At 44.5% G+C, this 18,595-nt stretch overlaps 1 protein-coding gene across 8 annotated transcripts in view; it reads right to left on the bottom strand.

Moving 5' to 3' along the window:
* The window catches only part of GALNS (galactosamine (N-acetyl)-6-sulfatase), a 52,998-nt gene that overhangs the window by 10,711 nt on the left and 23,692 nt on the right, over positions 1-18,595 (bottom strand). For 6 of the 8 annotated variants that reach the window (XR_012831262.1, XM_075715840.1, XM_075715837.1 and 3 more), the window contains 3 exons: positions 18,298-18,434; positions 15,522-15,624; positions 6,536-6,657 (listed from right to left, as the gene is read on the bottom strand). Coding sequence is in view for 6 of the 8 variants with exons in the window: in XM_075715840.1 (XP_075571955.1) it covers positions 6,536-6,657; positions 15,522-15,624; positions 18,298-18,434 (362 nt within the window). In the remaining 2 variants the exon portion in view is untranslated. Of the gene's footprint in view, positions 1-221; positions 1,908-6,535; positions 6,658-15,521; positions 15,625-18,297; positions 18,435-18,595 lie in introns of those variants that run through there. The other 2 variants (XR_012831263.1, XM_075715842.1) reach the window with 2 other exon arrangements.

The raw sequence follows: 18,595 nt of genomic DNA on the forward strand, positions 1-18,595 counted from the left end.
TGTAAGGAGGAGAGGGCGATTCTCTACCATCACAAATACACCCTCAAATAGACCAGAACCGGAGCAAATTAAAGAGCATTTTAAAAAAAAATCTAGATCTGAAATGTTTTCTACCTCGTCCTGATGATTCATAGATGGGCACAGCACAGTACGTCTATCCTGGGAGGGACAGGACCGTGTTATTATCGAGAGGAATGTAACCAAATGGGTATTGCACAGTGCGCTTCACAGAAACCTGACAGCGGGCTCTTAACAGCAGCCTTCAGATTTATAGCGCGTGTTACCAGATGCACATGAAGTTATGGGAAGAGCATAAAACTTGGCCAATGTTCTGTATATTTTACTTCCTTCTCCGCTAGAATTATTTTAATTAAAAACATTATTTTTAATTGTGAAATACACCCAGATTTGGGCAATTTGATTTTATCTGTTATCAGTGCTGTGAGGCTGCTCAGCACTGTAGTATCCATGTCTTGATCTTGTCCTATTATACAGTCTTCCTCAGTTCCTCTCTTCTATTACCAGGCTTATTTGCAATTTAGAGTCTGCACAATACATGAGGCAGACAACAGGTTTGGGGCTCTGCTGCTGAAACATGGCAATTTGCAATTACCAGAGAGATCCGCAGGGCCAAAGGAAAACAAAAAAGGAATCAAAGAGAAGAACACTGGGCTGCTCATACTCCAACTCACCTCTCTGGTCCAGCAGCATCTGTGGGGCCCCAGATGCAAATACCCCATGCGGGGCACACGGCCAGCTAGCCACACAAATAACTTGGAGTATTGATCATGCCTCTCACGTGCATGGATTCTCTAACGGTGTCCACAGCTTACCTTGCAGCAAGATGCAATCCTGCTGATCCTCTACCTGGTCACCCATTTGCGTGGAAGTTGTAACTCCCCAGCTCTAAGAATCCCACCTTTCTGCTGGATTTCGTTGTGAGTGACCACAGCATCAGAGGGGATGAAGGCAGAGCAACCACATAAAGCCTTAGTCTCTGCGTGAACGGGCGACAGAAGATAATGACTGTCTATCTGATCCTCCTGCTAGTTGCTTCAGTGGTATTTCTGAATCGTAATTTAAGCAACGTGTCCTTCAGGCTACTCTCTGAGGCTGTAGCGCTGCCTGGACCTGTCTCTGAAGATGTCCGTTTCAAACTGCATTTTGCATTTTTGAAACTGGTTCATGTGGCTTTTTACTTCAGTATTTCTTTTTACACAGCATCGTTCTAGTCTAGACAGTTACTCATCAAAATACCTGCAGGCTGTTGGTCTGCCACAATTAAGCAGAAGTTACAGGTTGATCAGACAGCGTGCAGAGCGCTGATCCCGGACTGGGCAAAGAGCAGCTATCGATCAAGATGAGGTTTTTTTCCAATCTTAGGCTAGCGACTCTCCTCCACAGGCGTATTTTCTTCAGCCCTCTTCCCTCCAGAGCTGGCTGCATACCGGCTGTCACGCCTGGCTTGCGCACTTCTGACAACCTTTCTGCCTCCAGCCCCTGTATGGTTGATGCTGGATGTTTTTTACTGGCGTCGCTGAGGCTCTTTATCCACAGCTCTCCACAGTTTCCATAGCTTTAGTTTTCCTCAATGCCACCTCTCCTGTGGCAGCAGCTAATTTGCCCCTGCAATGCAGCTAGTGCCATTTCCTTCTTTTTCAAGAAGATGAGGCGTCCGCAGCTCCCCTGGGCAAGATCCTGGCTCTTTGTTATACACATTTTTTCCCCCGTTTTGTACCTTTTCTCTTTTCCACACTGCAAGGTTTCTGCCCTGATCAGTAAGGTGAGACTGGCATCTTTTCTAGCAGATCCTTTCCCCTTTAGCTTCCCTTCAGGAGCTTCTTCCCTTCTTTTCTGGCTCCACAACCAGTCCAATTACCTCTCTGATGATTTCCTGGATTTTCCATCTGCTCGAAATAGGCACTTGTGAGCTCTCTTGTTAATTAATGTGTTCTAAAATCATTATGTTCATCAACCAAGCCTTGTGACTGCCATTTTTTCCATAATAGTAAAAGCTATTGCCCTAAGGAAAACACAGGTAGTATTTTGACGTTCAAATTTTAGTAAACTCAGTTTTGAACAGAGGCTAATTGCTCAAAGCAGAATCGCTACTAACCTGGAGTACCAACAACACATGAGCACGCTGTACTTACGTGTTATTAAGGCTTTGCACCTCTGGCTCAAATTAACAGAATTTCAGAGATTTCTGTTATAAACTCTTTTTGCAGCTCTGGCGTCTGCCTCAAAACATGCTCTCTACTCCAGTCTGTGTTGGGTATTTTGTTAACTGTATTTTAAGCTGTGCCAGCTTTTGCTATATATTATTATTTGTGTTCTTCCTGACTGGCAATGAAGTATTTTAGTAAAGGCGCGTATAAACAGTAATCTGTAACTTAGGTAATAAAACTGACAACTGGTTGTGAAGATGTTACCAACAGATAATTTTACTGCATTTGTCACATACCGTTCGAATGGAGAAACAAGTTCCCTGTGTGGTACTTAGCAGACACACAATATCCCAAACGTAACAGAATTTAGTAAAGAAAAAGACCTATCAGATCTTGTGGTTCTGCATTCTGATAAACTTGGTGACAAAGGCACCCCACAGTTTGAGTGGTTTTATACGAAGCAAAAATCCCTTGTAATTGCATCTAGGGAGGAAACAAAATACTGTTTAGACTTAGAGAAATGCTTCTGCTCTGTATGCTGCCTAACACACAATCTTATTTATATTTTAAAGTTGAGAGCTATAAAAAAGAGCTATCTTCTATTCCACAGCCTACACGGATCTAATCAATCTCTGGGATGACAAAAGATACAAACGGTTCACTTCTCACTACACAAGGACCAGATAACAAGGTAACTCTTACTTATGTAAGTGCAGTTACATTACCATTTTTGGCAACCAAAAGAAAGATAATTTAGCAGTAACCACACTTCTTTGAAATGTATCGCTCATATATACCCTGGTATTGCGGGTGTTCTTATTGCGAGCACCTCTCCAGATGCAGATTTTGCCTCGTCAGTACCTGCAGGCGTGTTCATACCCTACCTCGTCCTGCAGCCACATAAATACCGAGCTTGTCCGACGGTGCCAAGCTTCTCTCAATGCCAGGACCCCCGAGTCCTGCAGTTCTCAGGAGAGTCCTCCTCTTTCCAGGAGAGAGGGGGATAAGAGCTTGGTAGTGAATGTATCTGGTCCTAGTGCTGAGTGTGTCAGTCCTGAAGGTCGACTACAGGACATGGACCTTGCTCCATCCAGCCCATTGATGCGATGGTGTAAATATGCCATCACCTGGGCAAGCTCAGGCAGTGTAAGAACTCATAACATGCATTTGGCACTGCTATGAATCCCGGCTAACAAAATGCAAAGTCTGTGAGGCTCTTGGATCACCGGGGTGAAGTTCCAGCGCAATACTGAGAATCATCAATATCTTTCAAGGTGAAGGACACAAACACAACTGTGCCTCTTGGCAGATGCTGGGGCGCAGGAGGTGGTCCAGCCAAAACCAGAGGGGCAATAGCAGGAAGGAACAGTCACAACCCTGTTGGGAGGGTCTGTTCCTAGAGTCAGACATGCATGCACAGCCTTACATGAAGGGGAACATAAGTGCAGGGTGCCATATGGCTCAGAACTGCCAGACATGTCCTCAACGTGATGACAGGACCTGCCTGTAATTGCCTGACCAGTTTTTCCACTGTACGAAAAGTGCTCCTGTGGGAGATAAGCTTTTGCTGATATTGTTTCCAGGCAGGCTCCAGGAAATCCAGTGAACTGTCAGGAAGAGGAAGGACTTGTCCTGCTTCACCACAAAACCCAGGGAACTGAAAACTTTATGTGCTGTTTCTAGATCTTGAAGGACATACATCTTCAGTGATCCCCTCAGCAGCCAGTTCTCCAGCAAAGACTGAAAAGGCTAATCCCTATGTTCTGACAGGAACTGAAATCATAGCCTTGAAAAAGTCTCTTAGTGTCATGCAGTACCTTGCGTGCACAGTGTCACGACCCAAAGACATTTCAGATGAGACTGCCTGAACATAAGCACCCCTGCAAGTCAAGAGTTGCCACAGTGGACTGAGCTGACTGATGTCTAGGATGCCCCTGGCTCTGAGATCTCCTGGGATCCTAGAGGGAGCCCAAATACATAAGCAGTAAATCTCTCTGCAGGTGCGTGTGATGCCTGGCCTTCGTGTGCAGCAATGAAACCTCTTATGGGTGGTTTGCACGTGACCCTGCTCCAAACTAATGCAAATCAAGAGATACGACAGGTAAGGAAAATAATTTTAGGGAGAAGAAAAGGCTGCACTACAATAAGGAATAAATGAAATAAAAAATTAAAAAAAGCAGGCAGAGAGAACAGAGCATCAGTGTGCCGTGCTGCTCCTTCACAGCAGCAGAGAAACTAGTAAAATCCAGTCCAGTTTTAACAAAGCGAAGTGGTAAAAGTAATTACATAAAAGAGGGAAAGGTACCAATAAAACTGGGGTGCAACACAAATTTTTCAAAATGCTTTGGCCACATAACGATGCAGCAGAAGAGCCAAGCTGGTGAAAGAGCTATACGATACACCCTGTTCCTGCAGGGCTGCAGGAGGATGCACGGAGGAGCGTGGCCAACACGGACTGCAAACACACACAAACCTCGGGCTGGAGCACAAGCAATACGAGCACACCCAGGACAGACAGATGCACGCTTGGAGGAGAATGCTGGATTCCCTTCTGAGAAACATTAGTGTCGGGACTCCCAACAGGCCGTCTGCCAAGGGGGATAATTAAGCTAAATAAAAATACACAACAGTAACAGCTCCACAAATGAGGATAATTTAATTACCACATTCGATATAGGAGACCCACTTCCCATGAGTTTTCCATTGTGACCAGAGAGGAGACAACAGCAACAGAACGTGCTGCAGAAAGGAAGATTCATTTACTAAAAAGAGGCTTTCTATTAGGGTCCGCATATTAAACAACAGCACAGCTTTCCATAAATGTCATAATCTTGCCATGACAACAGCTTGTGAGTGTCCAAAAAAATCAATGGAACCGTATGAGAAATGATTGCAGTCGTAGCACTGGAATTTATTCCAATGCTCAATCCATGGCGGTGGTAAGGAACATCTAAATACCGGGGAAGCAGCTGTCCTGCAAACACCTCTTAGGGAAGAACTCCTCTCCCTCAAATTCAGAGAAAACGCAAACAGTAGGCACACTACAGATCACTTAATACTACCCATTTGTTTGATTTTTGGAAAAGGAGGTCATTCCTATCTACTCATCTTCCTAAAATAAAATAGTTGTTAAACCAAACAGGGCATAGTCTCACCTGGAACCCCAACCCAGCAGCATAAATTCACTGAGCTGAATTTAAAATACAAGAGCTGCAGATTTGCTTTCTTCATTAGTGCTGAAATGCAATAGAAAGCGAGAGCTAACGTGCTGGGCTTCTGAAGAGCTTTATACGCTGCGTAATGCACCTCTAGGGTGCTCATCTGTTAAGTGAGAAAGAAGTGAAAATATTTTTCCTGCCTTTCTCTCTCTAGTGAAAACACTTAGTGGACAGCACAGGCTCAGTTCTTTTGAAAGTAATGGAGCGAGTATATCCACTCAATTATTTAAAACAGTTGAGTAATTGCAGTCCTGTCAGCTCAGAAAACATCTCTCTGTTAAAGCTGCTGCACAAACCCATTTCTGTGCGGGCAGTCACAGTAGCACTAGTTTTCTCTTTATTTATTTCCACATTCTCCGAGTCGGAGCCGCTGGTGAGGGATGAGGCTGCATGTCCCCGTTTGCAGCTGGTTTTGCCGCAGGGTGAAACTCAGTAGAAGGCAGGAGGGAGGGAGGTGGGGACACCTTGGGAGCTTTTTTGGAGGTGGCAGGTTTATATGTGGGCCGCGCTGACTGATGACTTACGGAAATCTCTCAGGGCATGGTGCGCGCCGGAGAGAAATATTACCATAGTAGCCTTATAGGAAAATGGATTCAGACAGCTGGGAGAGTCCAAGGCAGGAACAGGATTGGGCAGAAAGTCCTTTTGCTAAAGACCCTCTGGAGAAGCTGCTTTAGCAAGGGCTAGGAGACTGGAAGGTTACCATGTTTGCCTTCCACAGATTCCAATGCACAGAGGAGAAACACCGCAGAGTATGCAAAGATCACCAGACATTTCTTCCCTAGCCCCAAAACACACAGAGAATCACAGCTCCAACGCACATGCTCACCAGCACCACTGCTTTAGGCCACAACCGCCCTGCACTCAGTCCTGTCCTGTCCAAAAGCGTGCGTTTTGCCTTCTCCGTCAGGGATTGCAGGACACAGAACAAGAACCGCCCGACTGACGAGTCGAGCCATGGACAAGTGCACATCCATCTAGCTTGACCATCTGAAAACGAAGGTTTGTTCCTTTCTCCTTACTACTGTCACCAGTAATGGCTTTCTGGGACAGTTTTCAAGCAGATTGCAAGAAGCAGCTACCAAATGAATTCTATAAAGCACACACTGACAATGCTGAGGGTTTTCACATCTTCGTTAACTGGCTCACCTTAGTGGGTATTTCTCTCCAGGGTCCCTCCCCAGGTGGAAAAGCAGCGGCAGGGTAGTGTGCTCCTCCTGTATGTGTGTTGTCACTCCAGAGACATTCTGCCCAGGACAGAAATCAATGCCCTGCAGTGAACAGGAGAGAGGTCATCAAGGGTGAAGCAGGGGAAGGAGCAAAATTTTAGCCAATGCCGCTTTCTTCAGCATCTTGTTCCAATATACCCACAAAACCCAGAATTATTTTAAACCGAGAGTCCACTTCAGTCTGCAAAACGGGTTCTGATCTGATGGGGCAAAATAAGGTGACAATGTTGGCACCGCACTGATGTAAAAGCTGGAGCAGGCCTTACGTTTTCGCCTTATAAACAATAATCTCTATAAAATATTCATTAAATGAAATGACACAAACAAAAGACAGAGCTGAAACCATTTGCACAAGAATTCTGCGTGTGGGAAGTATCTTCTCTCTCTGATTTCTACATCTTCGAAACACACAGAGAGGATCGGAGCACTTGGCATATCGGATTGAAAAGCAACAGTCCCAGGGGAAACATCCAGCCAAACCAAGGGGGCATCACCCTGAGAGGCAAGGGGCACCTGCTAGCCTCCCTGAAAACTCAGCTTGCCAGCACCTGACACCACACCTGAAGGATCTGTTTCACTGAAGAATGAAGCAAATGTGGTTAATTTTTAAAGAATGGGTGCATTTGTTGATGTGATTTATAGCATCTCACCTGAGGCACTCACCTGGGAATGAGAGTGGGGCTGGAAGAACTGTATTAAGTCTGTAGACATTCCGTGCCACTAACATTCAGTCTAGGGGGTCAGAAGTCAGGATTTCCCCAGCAGCAGCAGCGGGTATGGAGGGCACAGTACTAGGACTCTCCCTTTGCTAGCAGCGACGGGTTGAAGTGCTCGCTGGCTACCGAGGGACAGAGCGAGCTGCCTGCTCGCATGTCCCGAGCGGCGAGCTCTCTGCATCTGCCCTCGCACACCTTGCCAGGCTGCGTCTCCCGAAGCCCAGCCGGTTATTAGCCAGGTGTCGAGCTCCCTAATCACCTAGAGCCTGGCCTGCAGTCTTGAGGGCTAACAGAACCTATTTAAGCCCTGGGAAGAGCAAAAAATGCAAAGCGCTAATTTCACCGAACCAGCAAAATAAAGCAGGGGGGCCCCCATCGACCAGCAAGGACTAAACACCAAATGGACTTGTTAAAGCTTGGGTTTACAATTCCAGCTAACACGCTGCGCTCTTTACAATACCTCAGAATGCCCCGAGACATGGACAGAGACATGGAGAGAAGGTGAATGGGGATATTTCAATGGAGGTGGGAAAGCAGCTGTAGCGTTTGCTTATAAAACAAACAACACTGAAAAGGCTCTCCTACAGATGTTGGTAGGATTTGATTGGCAACACAATTTTCTAAAAATATCCTGTGTTTATTAATGGACAGCTGGTCACTGGAGCAGTTAATATTCTGCTTTTCAATAAAGCAAGAAGTTTAGAAGCCCATGAAATCCCATTTATCTGCACCAGAGCTATAGATTCCTGAATCACTGACTGGAAAAAATAAGAGAGTTGCTTGATAGGTTGTAGTGGCCCTACCCATAATGGACTTTAAATGGATACAAAATGATTGACCTTTCCACCTTGTGACGCCACAGGCCTCTGAAACCACACAGTGAAAAACAGATTCCCCCTCCCCCCCCCCCCCCACAAAGGAACAGTTAATGAAAAGGTATCAAAGCTACATACACATCCAAATTATAATTTGGATGCAAATCAAACAACAGCATTTAATTAAGAGCCTGCTAATTGGTACAATGCTCGTCGGCTGCAAATGCTTTAGTTTGAAAGATTTTAGTCTCTTGGGTATTTGTTTGTACATTGCTCTGTTTACATTTTATCTTTTGTTTCTTGTAAAATCCTTGTAGCTGGGACTCCAGAACATAGTCCAGGCTACGTCCCAAAGACTCCTAGGAAAGAAAGTGCTGTGACAGCTTGCCTGATGCCGCTAGCCAAAAGCTATCTGTCTTCCTAATCTAAGCACTCAATGCCCTCTTCAAAAGTAGTCTATTGGGGAAAAAATAAAATAAGAAAAAAAAAAAAAAAATCAAGCATACCATTTTACGACATTGATAAATAACTCTCTTAAAATATGGCTGAAACCACCCTTTAAATTTCTAAGGCCTTTCAACTTTATCTCCACAAATAAAATTGACTGTTATTATTTTTATGTACTGTGTGACTGCCAATATTGCACCTACAGAGAGAGCTTAAAATATTTTCTACCTGCTCATTAACAAATGAGCAAAAGGTAAGAGGTAAAATTATATCCTTACACCCCTGATCAAGGCATTGTCCAGCATCACAGTAAGTAATACGCTACAGAGACAGGTAGAGGAGCCTAGTCTTCTGTCCCTGAACTTATCATCCACAACTCCATGTAAATTTTTTTTTTTTTTTGTAAGTCAAAGCATTTTCAGTTGTCAGGATGGAAAGAGAAAAATCAGCTATACCAGTGAACTGAAAGTCTGGGATCAAGTCTGGATTGCTTTTCTTTTCTGGAGCAAACCCAGTATAAATGAAATCAGCTTGAGATTTGAGAAGTATTTAAAGACGAGACAATCCACACTCTGGAGCATCTGGACAATGACTCTGGTTGCTTGGAGAGCGTGCAAATTCGGTCACGTGTGGTAGTGGGAGCCGGGGCAGAGGGACATGCCAGAACTCCTTGTGTGCATCTGATGGGAGAGACGGAGCTGCCCTCCAGCCCTGCTACCCCAAGCAGGCTGCAGGACAACAGGCCTGGTGAGGAAGGGCGCTCTCTTCTAGATGATAATTTTAAATCATGTCACCATTTCGGATCATTTCTTACTCTTCATTAAACAAAACTCCCCCGCCTTGTAAAAGCCTGAGCTGACAACGTGCCCCACGGACCCCAAGAACACTACAGGCTTTAACAATAAATACGAATGTGCCAGGTTTTCAGCTGGAGCGAAAGCCACATCGTTCCAGGACTGCGGAGGAGCTCTCCCCACTTACGCTGACGAAGGACCAGCTTCAGCAATCTGGCACTGCCGAGAGGATGGCAAATTCACCCAAAAATAAAGCTATGTTACGTCAGAGAAGAGCAAAGAGGTAGCTATGCCTGCCCTACCCACCAGGATAACAAAACCCAAATCAACTACCACTTCACCTGCTGTTATTGCCTTTAAACTATTTATTTGGCAGACTGTTAATAACAATATGCAGGGGATCAATAGCCAGTTAAAGCACGGGCCTAACATTTTACTCTGCACGCTCTCCAAGATAATTTGCATGTTTACAGGTAACACTGATCAAAGAAACGTCACTCCCAGTGTTTAAGCAAACTCTTGCATCTTTTCTCCTCAATTATAAAAGCATGCAAGCCAAACCAGAAGATCCTATCTAGAGCACGTCTGTGCCTTCTAAGGGAGCCCATAAAAGAGCATCAGATGGCAACCAGAAATAGCTCAGCTCCTGCAGCCGGTCTTTTGCACAGGCACAGTGTTTTGCACTGCTGCACAGACCTGTTTGCTGTAGGAGAAATTCCAGCAATCCTCTTTTTTTTTTAAAAAGAAAACCAAACCCCAACATTTCCTGCACATCAGGTAAACCTTTCAGTGAGCACGTCTTTGTGCCCTTCTCCCCAGCAATCGTGTAACCTGGATTGTTTTTCTGTTCGTAAGATCTAGCAGCTATTGGTTGCACAGCTTATGCTTTAATTTCCAGAGCAAATGGACCACAGATGCTATGTCAATATAGACATGAGACAAATACAGCCGGTTGCCAGTTTGGGCTCTCCGCCAAGTGATGGAATCACCACTTGTGTTAACGTAAGCCCTCTGGCAATTCGTCACCCTGGCGCTATCCCAGATCCTTCCGACTTGACAAGCGGCTGCAGATTTTGATAGCGGTGCAGCAAATCTGGGGTCTGTCTCCTGGTCATGTCTCCTCATTCCGCCACATAAAACCCAGAGCCGCAAAATGGTATTAATATTGGAAGGAGGAAAGAACAGCAGTTAATTAAAGCCAGGAATGTTTTTTCTTGCTGTTTGCCACAGCACGGGTAAGCGGCCGTTCTCACTCTCCCGGCAATCCCCAGGAAAAGCCTCCTCAACGGGAGCTCTGAATGACCAGACACCTGAAAGTGTGACTGCCAACCTTCAACCCTGTTGAACAAAAATTGCTTCTAATGTGTTAACTGTCTGGAAGAGACCCCAGAAGATGGGCAGATCAGCAAGCCTCCAGCGGCTCTCAAGCAGAAGCGATCAATGGCTAGCTCATATGCTCAGAGGACCACAATCAAATGTCATTATTTGTGAGGTTCTACTTGACTTCACATCCCCCTCGCAGAAAAGACTTTATTGATCCCTTCATGTTGAGGAGAAGGGCAAGCAGACTGCGGCAGGAATAACCCCTTTGGCATTTTACATTAGAACAATAGGGTCTTCTGGCAGGCACCAACACCAATCATTTAAAGACACAGGAGCTCTCACGAAAAAACACTGAAAACTACTAACAAGATACTAAGGCGATAGCAGAAAGGTTCATGTTATCAGCCACTCTCCAATGAACCAAAGGGCGTTTTCCACATTTTTTTTCTTAATTATTTTTTCCCCCTTCTTGCATCACTGCTCTTGGAGGGCACAAGAACTATCCTCTGCTGGATAGTCTCTGTGGCAGGCAGAGAGAAGGAGATTTCCTTTCTCCTGCTAGCTCATACTCCTGCATCCTCTACATAGCATTAAATCAGGCAATTCCCGAAGGACGTGCTGGCTACTCAGATAGATCCATAGAGAATACCCATTTTTTCCCCTTTCAGACCTCTCCTTCCAAACAAGGAAGATGAAACGTACCTCTCCCTTCAATCCAGCGGACAAAATAACTCAACAATGCAGACTCTGAGCACTCCTATTTTAGGGACGGGAGGCTGCACATCCCGCATCATGGCTGTGGGCACCAGGAGCAATAAAAGAGAAATGCCAAGTTCGCCTGCATTGTTTGTCACGCACTTTGCAATCCAGTTCAAATTTGGTAATGAACAAGCATGACTTACAGGCTAAAAGGGTGGATGATGACAGCAACAAGAACAGCATTTTACAGGAGACTTCCAGTAAAAGTCCTGCGTGTCTTATGCCGTACAAGAGAGGGAGCTCCCCAGGTTTATCCTTAGTTTTACTTCTGCTCCAACACACCACACACGTGGCTGGTTTCGTCGCTGCTGATTTTTGCTACAAGAAGAAAGGCCGTCAATGATGGTGGAAGAGCTTATGCTCTGATATCCACCAGTCCCTGAGCAATAGGGACTCAGGTCTTGTGCAGGGTGAAGATTTCTCTCCCTCTACCAAGCTATTTTAAAATCTTTACTATTTAAAAATATGAACATATTTTTCAAGCAAAGTTTCCTTTCATCTACTTCTGTCCCATTTATCGCCTCTTGAACGTCAGATACGTCAAGCTATCTAAACACGAGCCACCTACATGAAGGGAGATGCAAGCCAGGTAAACAGACCCAAAGAAGCAACCTATGCAATCTACAGGAAAAATGTCCCACAGGGTGCTTATTCTCACTTGCTTCTGTTGAGTGAGCCTTCCCTTTATGCTTTCAAGAGACCAACCATTCAAGAATGCAAGTTGCCTAAGTAATCGAGTTAAGCCAGCAGAAAAGACAGCATCAAGGTATCCTCCAGCACTGAGAAAGACCACAGGAGTTTATGAGAGGAGTCAGACAAGAAAAAAATTGCTTGGGGGTTAAAAAGCAAATAAACAAACAAAAAATAGGAAGAACAGAACAGCACACTTCATCTTTGTGAAAGATGACAAATTTTAATCCCAGGCCATAAGGCGGAGGATGCAGCCCAGTAATGGCATGTTAATGTCATGGGAGTCTAAGATGACTGTAAACCTGTGTACCGCTTGCATGGGATCTTTCCAGCGTAAATATTCCAAGTGCCATATGGAGAGAAGCATTCATATCCCTGTTATGCTTTCCTAGGCTTTGCTTTCTGTAAGCTGCTTCTCTCCGGTACATTTTTATTTGTATATACATACTTTATTACTTAACTAACTTATACCACATTCAAATGCATAGCTTTCCAGGTTAGAGGCCAAAATTGCACACATTCTTTCTAGATAATCCCGAAAGACATGGTAGTCCTAAACAGCCCCAGGACATGCACCAATTTCACATTTTCCAGTATCAACATGAAAATGCGGTTCTGGCTGCTTGAATAGTATCATCTCATCTAAAAGTCAAACAAAAATGCACAAAGTGTGGATTAAAAACAGTGCAAGTTTTCTGTATCAACGATTCCTCACACTGTCAGTTAACAAGGGAATTCTGAAAGGGAACGGAGGTTTGGCTAAAACGTGCCATGTATCTGTCAAAATAATGAGATACTCAACTACCCATAAACCAAACCTCTTAAAAATTTGCAGACAGCTGTTTTGACACACCTGGCCAACTTCAGATCTCTTTCAAATGGTTGACATGCCAACCAGATACATTTGGTTGAGTCTGAGGTCTGAGTTTGGACCTTCAGACAGAGAGAGTTTCATATTTGAAAGTTTAATAGATCATCACATTGGATTCACAATAAGGTAAGGACCCATGCTAAAGATCATACAATTAACAGGGCCTCATCAGCTGAAGTTCTACTGGGATGGCAAATCAAACTTACCGAACAGCAAACCTGCCAGCAGTCAGAATTCCTAATGCCACACACGCGCGTGTATTTAAATATGTTTTTCAAATGAAATTAGCAAACAAATTGGCCTTTTTGATTCTGGCAGTGTAATTGTAGTCCAATATCAATACAGCTGAGAACACCAGTGACTGAAAAGAGGCAGCTGTACTGTAAGGTGAGATTACAAAACTCCTAAACCAGGACTCAGAACTGTGGAACTGTTCAGCATTCTGATTTATTTCTATTTTTAAACTTGCAAGGCTTGTAATTAATGGCTCGAGGACATGAGGAGAATTGGAACAAATTTCAGCCTCAGCTTCCTCTGCATGTTGTTAATGGCTAGTCTGTCCACTAATGCGCTCCAATTTTACCCACATCAACCACATGTGATACAAGCTGCAGGAAAGCAAGTGAATTTTTAATCATCTCTCTGATGTACAGTATAATTGCTGACTTTTATCAGACAGTAGTTAAACAAAGACTTAGAAAGAAATAAATATTCCTTAATTGCACAACTGCCACTGCTCACAGTAGGAGAACCTTTGAAAAGAGTAACTGGTCCCCATTATCACGGCTACACACATACTCAGACATGTACAAATAAGTTTAGATCAACGTAGACGTTTGTTTATTTCCCAACTAGGTATGTAAGTGTGTGTATGTGCTTATATTACAACGGAGAGCAATTATTCGTGTGTGACACTATCTTCCATGCACATGGGAAAAGCACGCCTCTAAGCCCATCCATATACCCATACACACGTACATACAAGCTCCCAGTGTCTCTCACATGGGAAAAATCCTCCACGCTGTGTCATGTGTGATATATGGGTTTCACTCACATACTAACCTAGACAAATACATTATCTCATTTTAGCTGCGTAGAATTAGCATTGAGACAGAGCATGCAATGCATTTCTGGAGCCAACTTTCCTTTCCTTCTTACTCCGTGTAAAACAGAAACTTTGACTCCTGGAGCATTACAGTCTTAAGACGACAAATGCACATATTTACAGCTCTGAGTGTAAATGACTCCCTTGGAGCTGATGTCTCCTTCTACCCCCAGGACATCCCAATGAAAGAAACCATGCGCTTTTATATCCACAAATGTCATCAGCACTTATTTCTGCACCTGTGATGCCTTGAGGACCCACCATAAGTTTAAAAAAAAAAAAAAAAGACATAAAAAAATAAATCATACAAACAATCCCTCCCCAATACCAGCCTGCTGTCAAAATTGCTGAGAGCTGTGCCATAATGCATTTAGTTCGTGTCTAAAGGTATAATCAGCAAGGCACATGTGTGAACCTGCCATTCAAGAAATGCCCCAGAGTTTAGTACCCGAGTCTGAGGCAAGAAAGATACAAAAGAAGAAAAATAATGGTGCTTAACATCCAATTGTGAGAAGATCAGCTAGGAAATTACAAAAGCTGTGCCTATTTGGCAAATAAAATGTAAAACATCTTATAGTGTGATATGGGCTTGCAGAAGTGCTGATAATAGATTAAACACATGTACTCTACTGTTTTCAACAACTGCTGTTCTTTCCACTGTGCAATTCCTACAGCTTTTCTTTTCCCTTTCAAGAAAAACAACAACAAACCCATCCCTATTCCATTTAAATTGTTAAGGCACCAGGTCTTTTGTACTAGAAATTGTGAGATACACGATCGGTTCAGCATCGGACTCCAGACTTTGTAAGGGTACACATGAAAGCTCAGAATTCAGCAGGGAAAGAAGCTTAATATTAAGGGGCATTAAGTGCTGATTAAAGGGAGCACTTCTCAGAACAATTCACACTTTGCTCATTTTCATAGAATCATAGAATGCTTTGGGCTGGAAGGGACCTTTAGAGGCCACCCAGCCCAACCCCTGCAGCGACAGGGACAGCTTTAACCAGAGCAGGGTGCTCAGAGCCCCGTCCAACCTGGCCTGGGATGTTCCCAGGGATGGGGCCTCCACCGCCTCTCTGGGCAACCTGTGCCAGTGCTTCACCACCCTCATTGTAAAACATTTCTTCCTTATATCCAGTCTAAATCTATTCTTTAGTTTCAAACCATTACTCCATTTCCTGTGCTTGTCTCTGGCTTCAGTAGAGGGGTGCTGTGACACCAGTCCCCTTAGATTTTGCAGCCGATCTGGTAGCTCTTAAGAGGCTGTGAATAAAAGGCTGGCTTGCAAGTGCACAGCGACATTCCCCAATTTAAAACTCTGCTTTAAAGGATTATTTTTGCCCAGGAGAATGAATGAGACCAGGGTGCAGGTCAGCGTCCTGTTACCTTGCTGAACTCCTCCCAGGAGTTGCTCCAGGTCCAGTAGTGCGCCTTGTAAAGCCCGACTCTCACCGCCATCATCTCGTTGCCACGATAATAGAATATGGGCCTGAGGAGGAGAGCAAAGCCGCATGAGAAACACCAGTGCGAGGGGCCCAGGCAGCCACCGCCGCAGCAGCCTCGCTGATAAGGGAGACAAACACTTTAATGGCGTCTGACTTCCGATTCGGCTATCAGTCAGAAACAGGCTGCCTCCTAATAGTCTCCACCGCGAGGTTTTCAATTAACATTTTTTAAAGTGTTCATCAAGTTGAGAGCTCACAGGGCACAAGAAGAAACATTATACAGCTTGGCTGCCAGTGATTGTTAATCCTTGAACTATCAGACCCTGTTATTTCCTATAGAGCGTGCCGATTTAAACACCAAATGTCTCAGAAGTGGCGTGTGTGTGTGCGCGCGAGAGAGAGAGAGAAATGGGGATTCAGAGAATATGTGATGCTTAGCCTCTTTACAGCAGCACCGCGCTATGTGCTGTTAGTGGCACATGGACAGGGTGGCCGGGGAGGACACCAGATGCTGGCCTGTTCTGGATGACATCTCAGAAAAACTCCACATGGCAAAACCTGGCAGCCAGACACGCTTTATTTTTAACTCCTGTCCATTTTCTTTCCCAAAATCTCCCTTGGCATCATCTAAACGTACCACTGAAAACTGCAATTTTTTTCTCTGGAGGTCTTCCTAATTAAAAATACATTTGAGAAATGCACTTCACTCGGAGCATTTGGTCTGCACCCGTGTACATGCACTACCCTTTCCCCGGGCATCCCAGCAATATTCCTGTCGGTCTCCCCAATAACACACTCTTGTTTTTTGAGGGAACAGTACAAAATTTTACTGAAACAGACTATTGGCAGGAGAGAGGTTTGATTTGTTGGTGCAGCTCATCACACAAGGACATCAGACTTAGTCAGCTCTTCCCTCCAGTTGTTTCAGGCTGCTGACAGGACGAGATCGTGAAGCTGTTTATCACTGTCGGTAGGGTACATACATCTTTGTCTTTCGTTCAGAGATGCCACTCAGCAAAAACTACTCAATCCTGTGATGCCACCTTGAAAAAACAGTTCCTAAATGCAAGATAAGATTAAAAGATCCACGTCTGAATGACAGAAGCGGCCTTAGATGTCTTGTATTTTAAAATTTTAGCCTCCCCTGCAGGTTCCGTGCACAATGAGCCTTTTTCCTTTGTCACCAGGAACTGCCGGTGAACAAAGGGGAAATGCAGCTGCCAGCAGAGCCCACTCCTGCATCCTTAACGCACCTGAAACGCTGGTGAAATAAAGGCGGCTTGAGAGATCTGCCGAAGTCCAGAACCTGATCTAAACCGGTCCCATTAACAAAAGCCCAAACAAATATGCCACAAAGCATGCCAGTCTCCTTTTTCCTTGCCATAAACGCTCACTGTCTGACAAGCTATTATGTGCCCCTTTGACTGAAGGTGTTGGGGTTAGGTTTTTGCTCTTTAAAAAAATAAAAAATTCCATCTCTGAAAGAGGATTACAGCTTGTACTCAAAATTCTGCTATCACCAATTTCTTTTTTCCCCATTCACCGTTTCCTTTTTAAGCTTAAAAGGACACAACAACTGCACCTCCTGGAAAGTTTTTGGGGGCTGTGGAAACTGTGACCTGGTCAGGTCTAGGGGGGAAAAAAAAAAGAAGAAAAAATAAAAAAAGAAGGAAAAAAAAAAGAAGGGGGAGGAAAAAAAAGAAGGGGGAGAAAAAAAAAGAAGGAAAAAAAGCTACCTTGAGCAACTGCTATTGTAACACAAACAGCACCAGTTCCAAGGGGCTGGTGGCTGCAATGAAATTCTCTTTTAAAACAACAAAGAAGCTTTAGGAACTTTCAGAAGTAAAGATGGGACAGGCTGTGTCTGAGGAATACGCAGTGCCTGACGTCAGCCACTGGCTGAGCTCTCAGGTAATACTGTACGCATGCTTCTTGCATTAACGGGCACAACAGCAGTTTTACGGAACAAAGCTTTACATCCAACACAGAAAAGTCAAATGTTTTCAATGCGTATGTTTCCTGTCCGTCTCACAGAGAAAGAATATGTTTGTATTCAGATTTCCCAGCTTACCAAATTCCTCATCAAAATCACAACTACAAGACCACTCTTGACCTCCAATCCTTCCAATGAGAGCGCCAAGGATACCTGCTGTCAGATCTTAGTGCCTGAGCCAACAGCTGACAGCACTCCTCCATGCCCATAAAGGTCCCAGGTCTTTAACCCAAATCTATTCTTGCAAAAGCATCCACAGAAACAGGACCCTGGGAGGCGGTGGGCTTCCAGTTCATCTGCAGCAGCCCTGCCTTCACCTCCAACCTCTCTCAAGCTGGGGCTATAAAGACCCAGCATACTCTTGGATGTTTTTCCGGTAATAAATAATGTATTCTCCCCTACCCAGGCTACAGTTCTCAGGCTTTTATCTCCCCTATTGCCATATGTTGTTCCAGGGATCCCTGCTAACCCCCTGACATTTTCATCTGTCCCCAGACTCCACTGTATGGCAACATGCCACATGTCAGCACCACCTCTGCTTGCACTGCCAGCGAATTAGCGCGTAGCAAAAAGCTCTGGTGCTACCTCACCTCGCTGAGCAGGAGCAAAGATGCATCAATCCAGTTAACAAAATATTTCTGTAAACTTGATTTAAAAAATAACCCAAAATTTGGCATCATTTCAGTTCGGAGGCAAGGGTCAGAGCTGTGGGCTCATAACTAACCTGTCAATTAGCTTGCCCTGCAACATGGCAGGTAAAAGGTCGATGCCGTCAATCTGTCTGTCACTGGGAGGCTGCAGTCCCGCCAGGGAGAGGCCGGTGGTGAAGAGATCCATCACGTTGCCCAGCTGATGACTGACCTGAAAAATCAACAGAAACGTGTTTGCAAAAAGACCTTCAGCAAAAGCCAAAATGAAGCAGACTGGTTTCCACCAAAGCGGAAGTGTTGCTTCCTGAACCTCCTTCTCTGCTAAGCATCTTTAGAGAATATCTCCCTTTACAGTGCTGCAGTCGCCAGCAA

Source organism: Pelecanus crispus, chromosome 8 (genome assembly GCF_030463565.1).
Source record: "Pelecanus crispus isolate bPelCri1 chromosome 8, bPelCri1.pri, whole genome shotgun sequence".
NCBI classification, from domain to species: domain Eukaryota; kingdom Metazoa; phylum Chordata; class Aves; order Pelecaniformes; family Pelecanidae; genus Pelecanus; species Pelecanus crispus.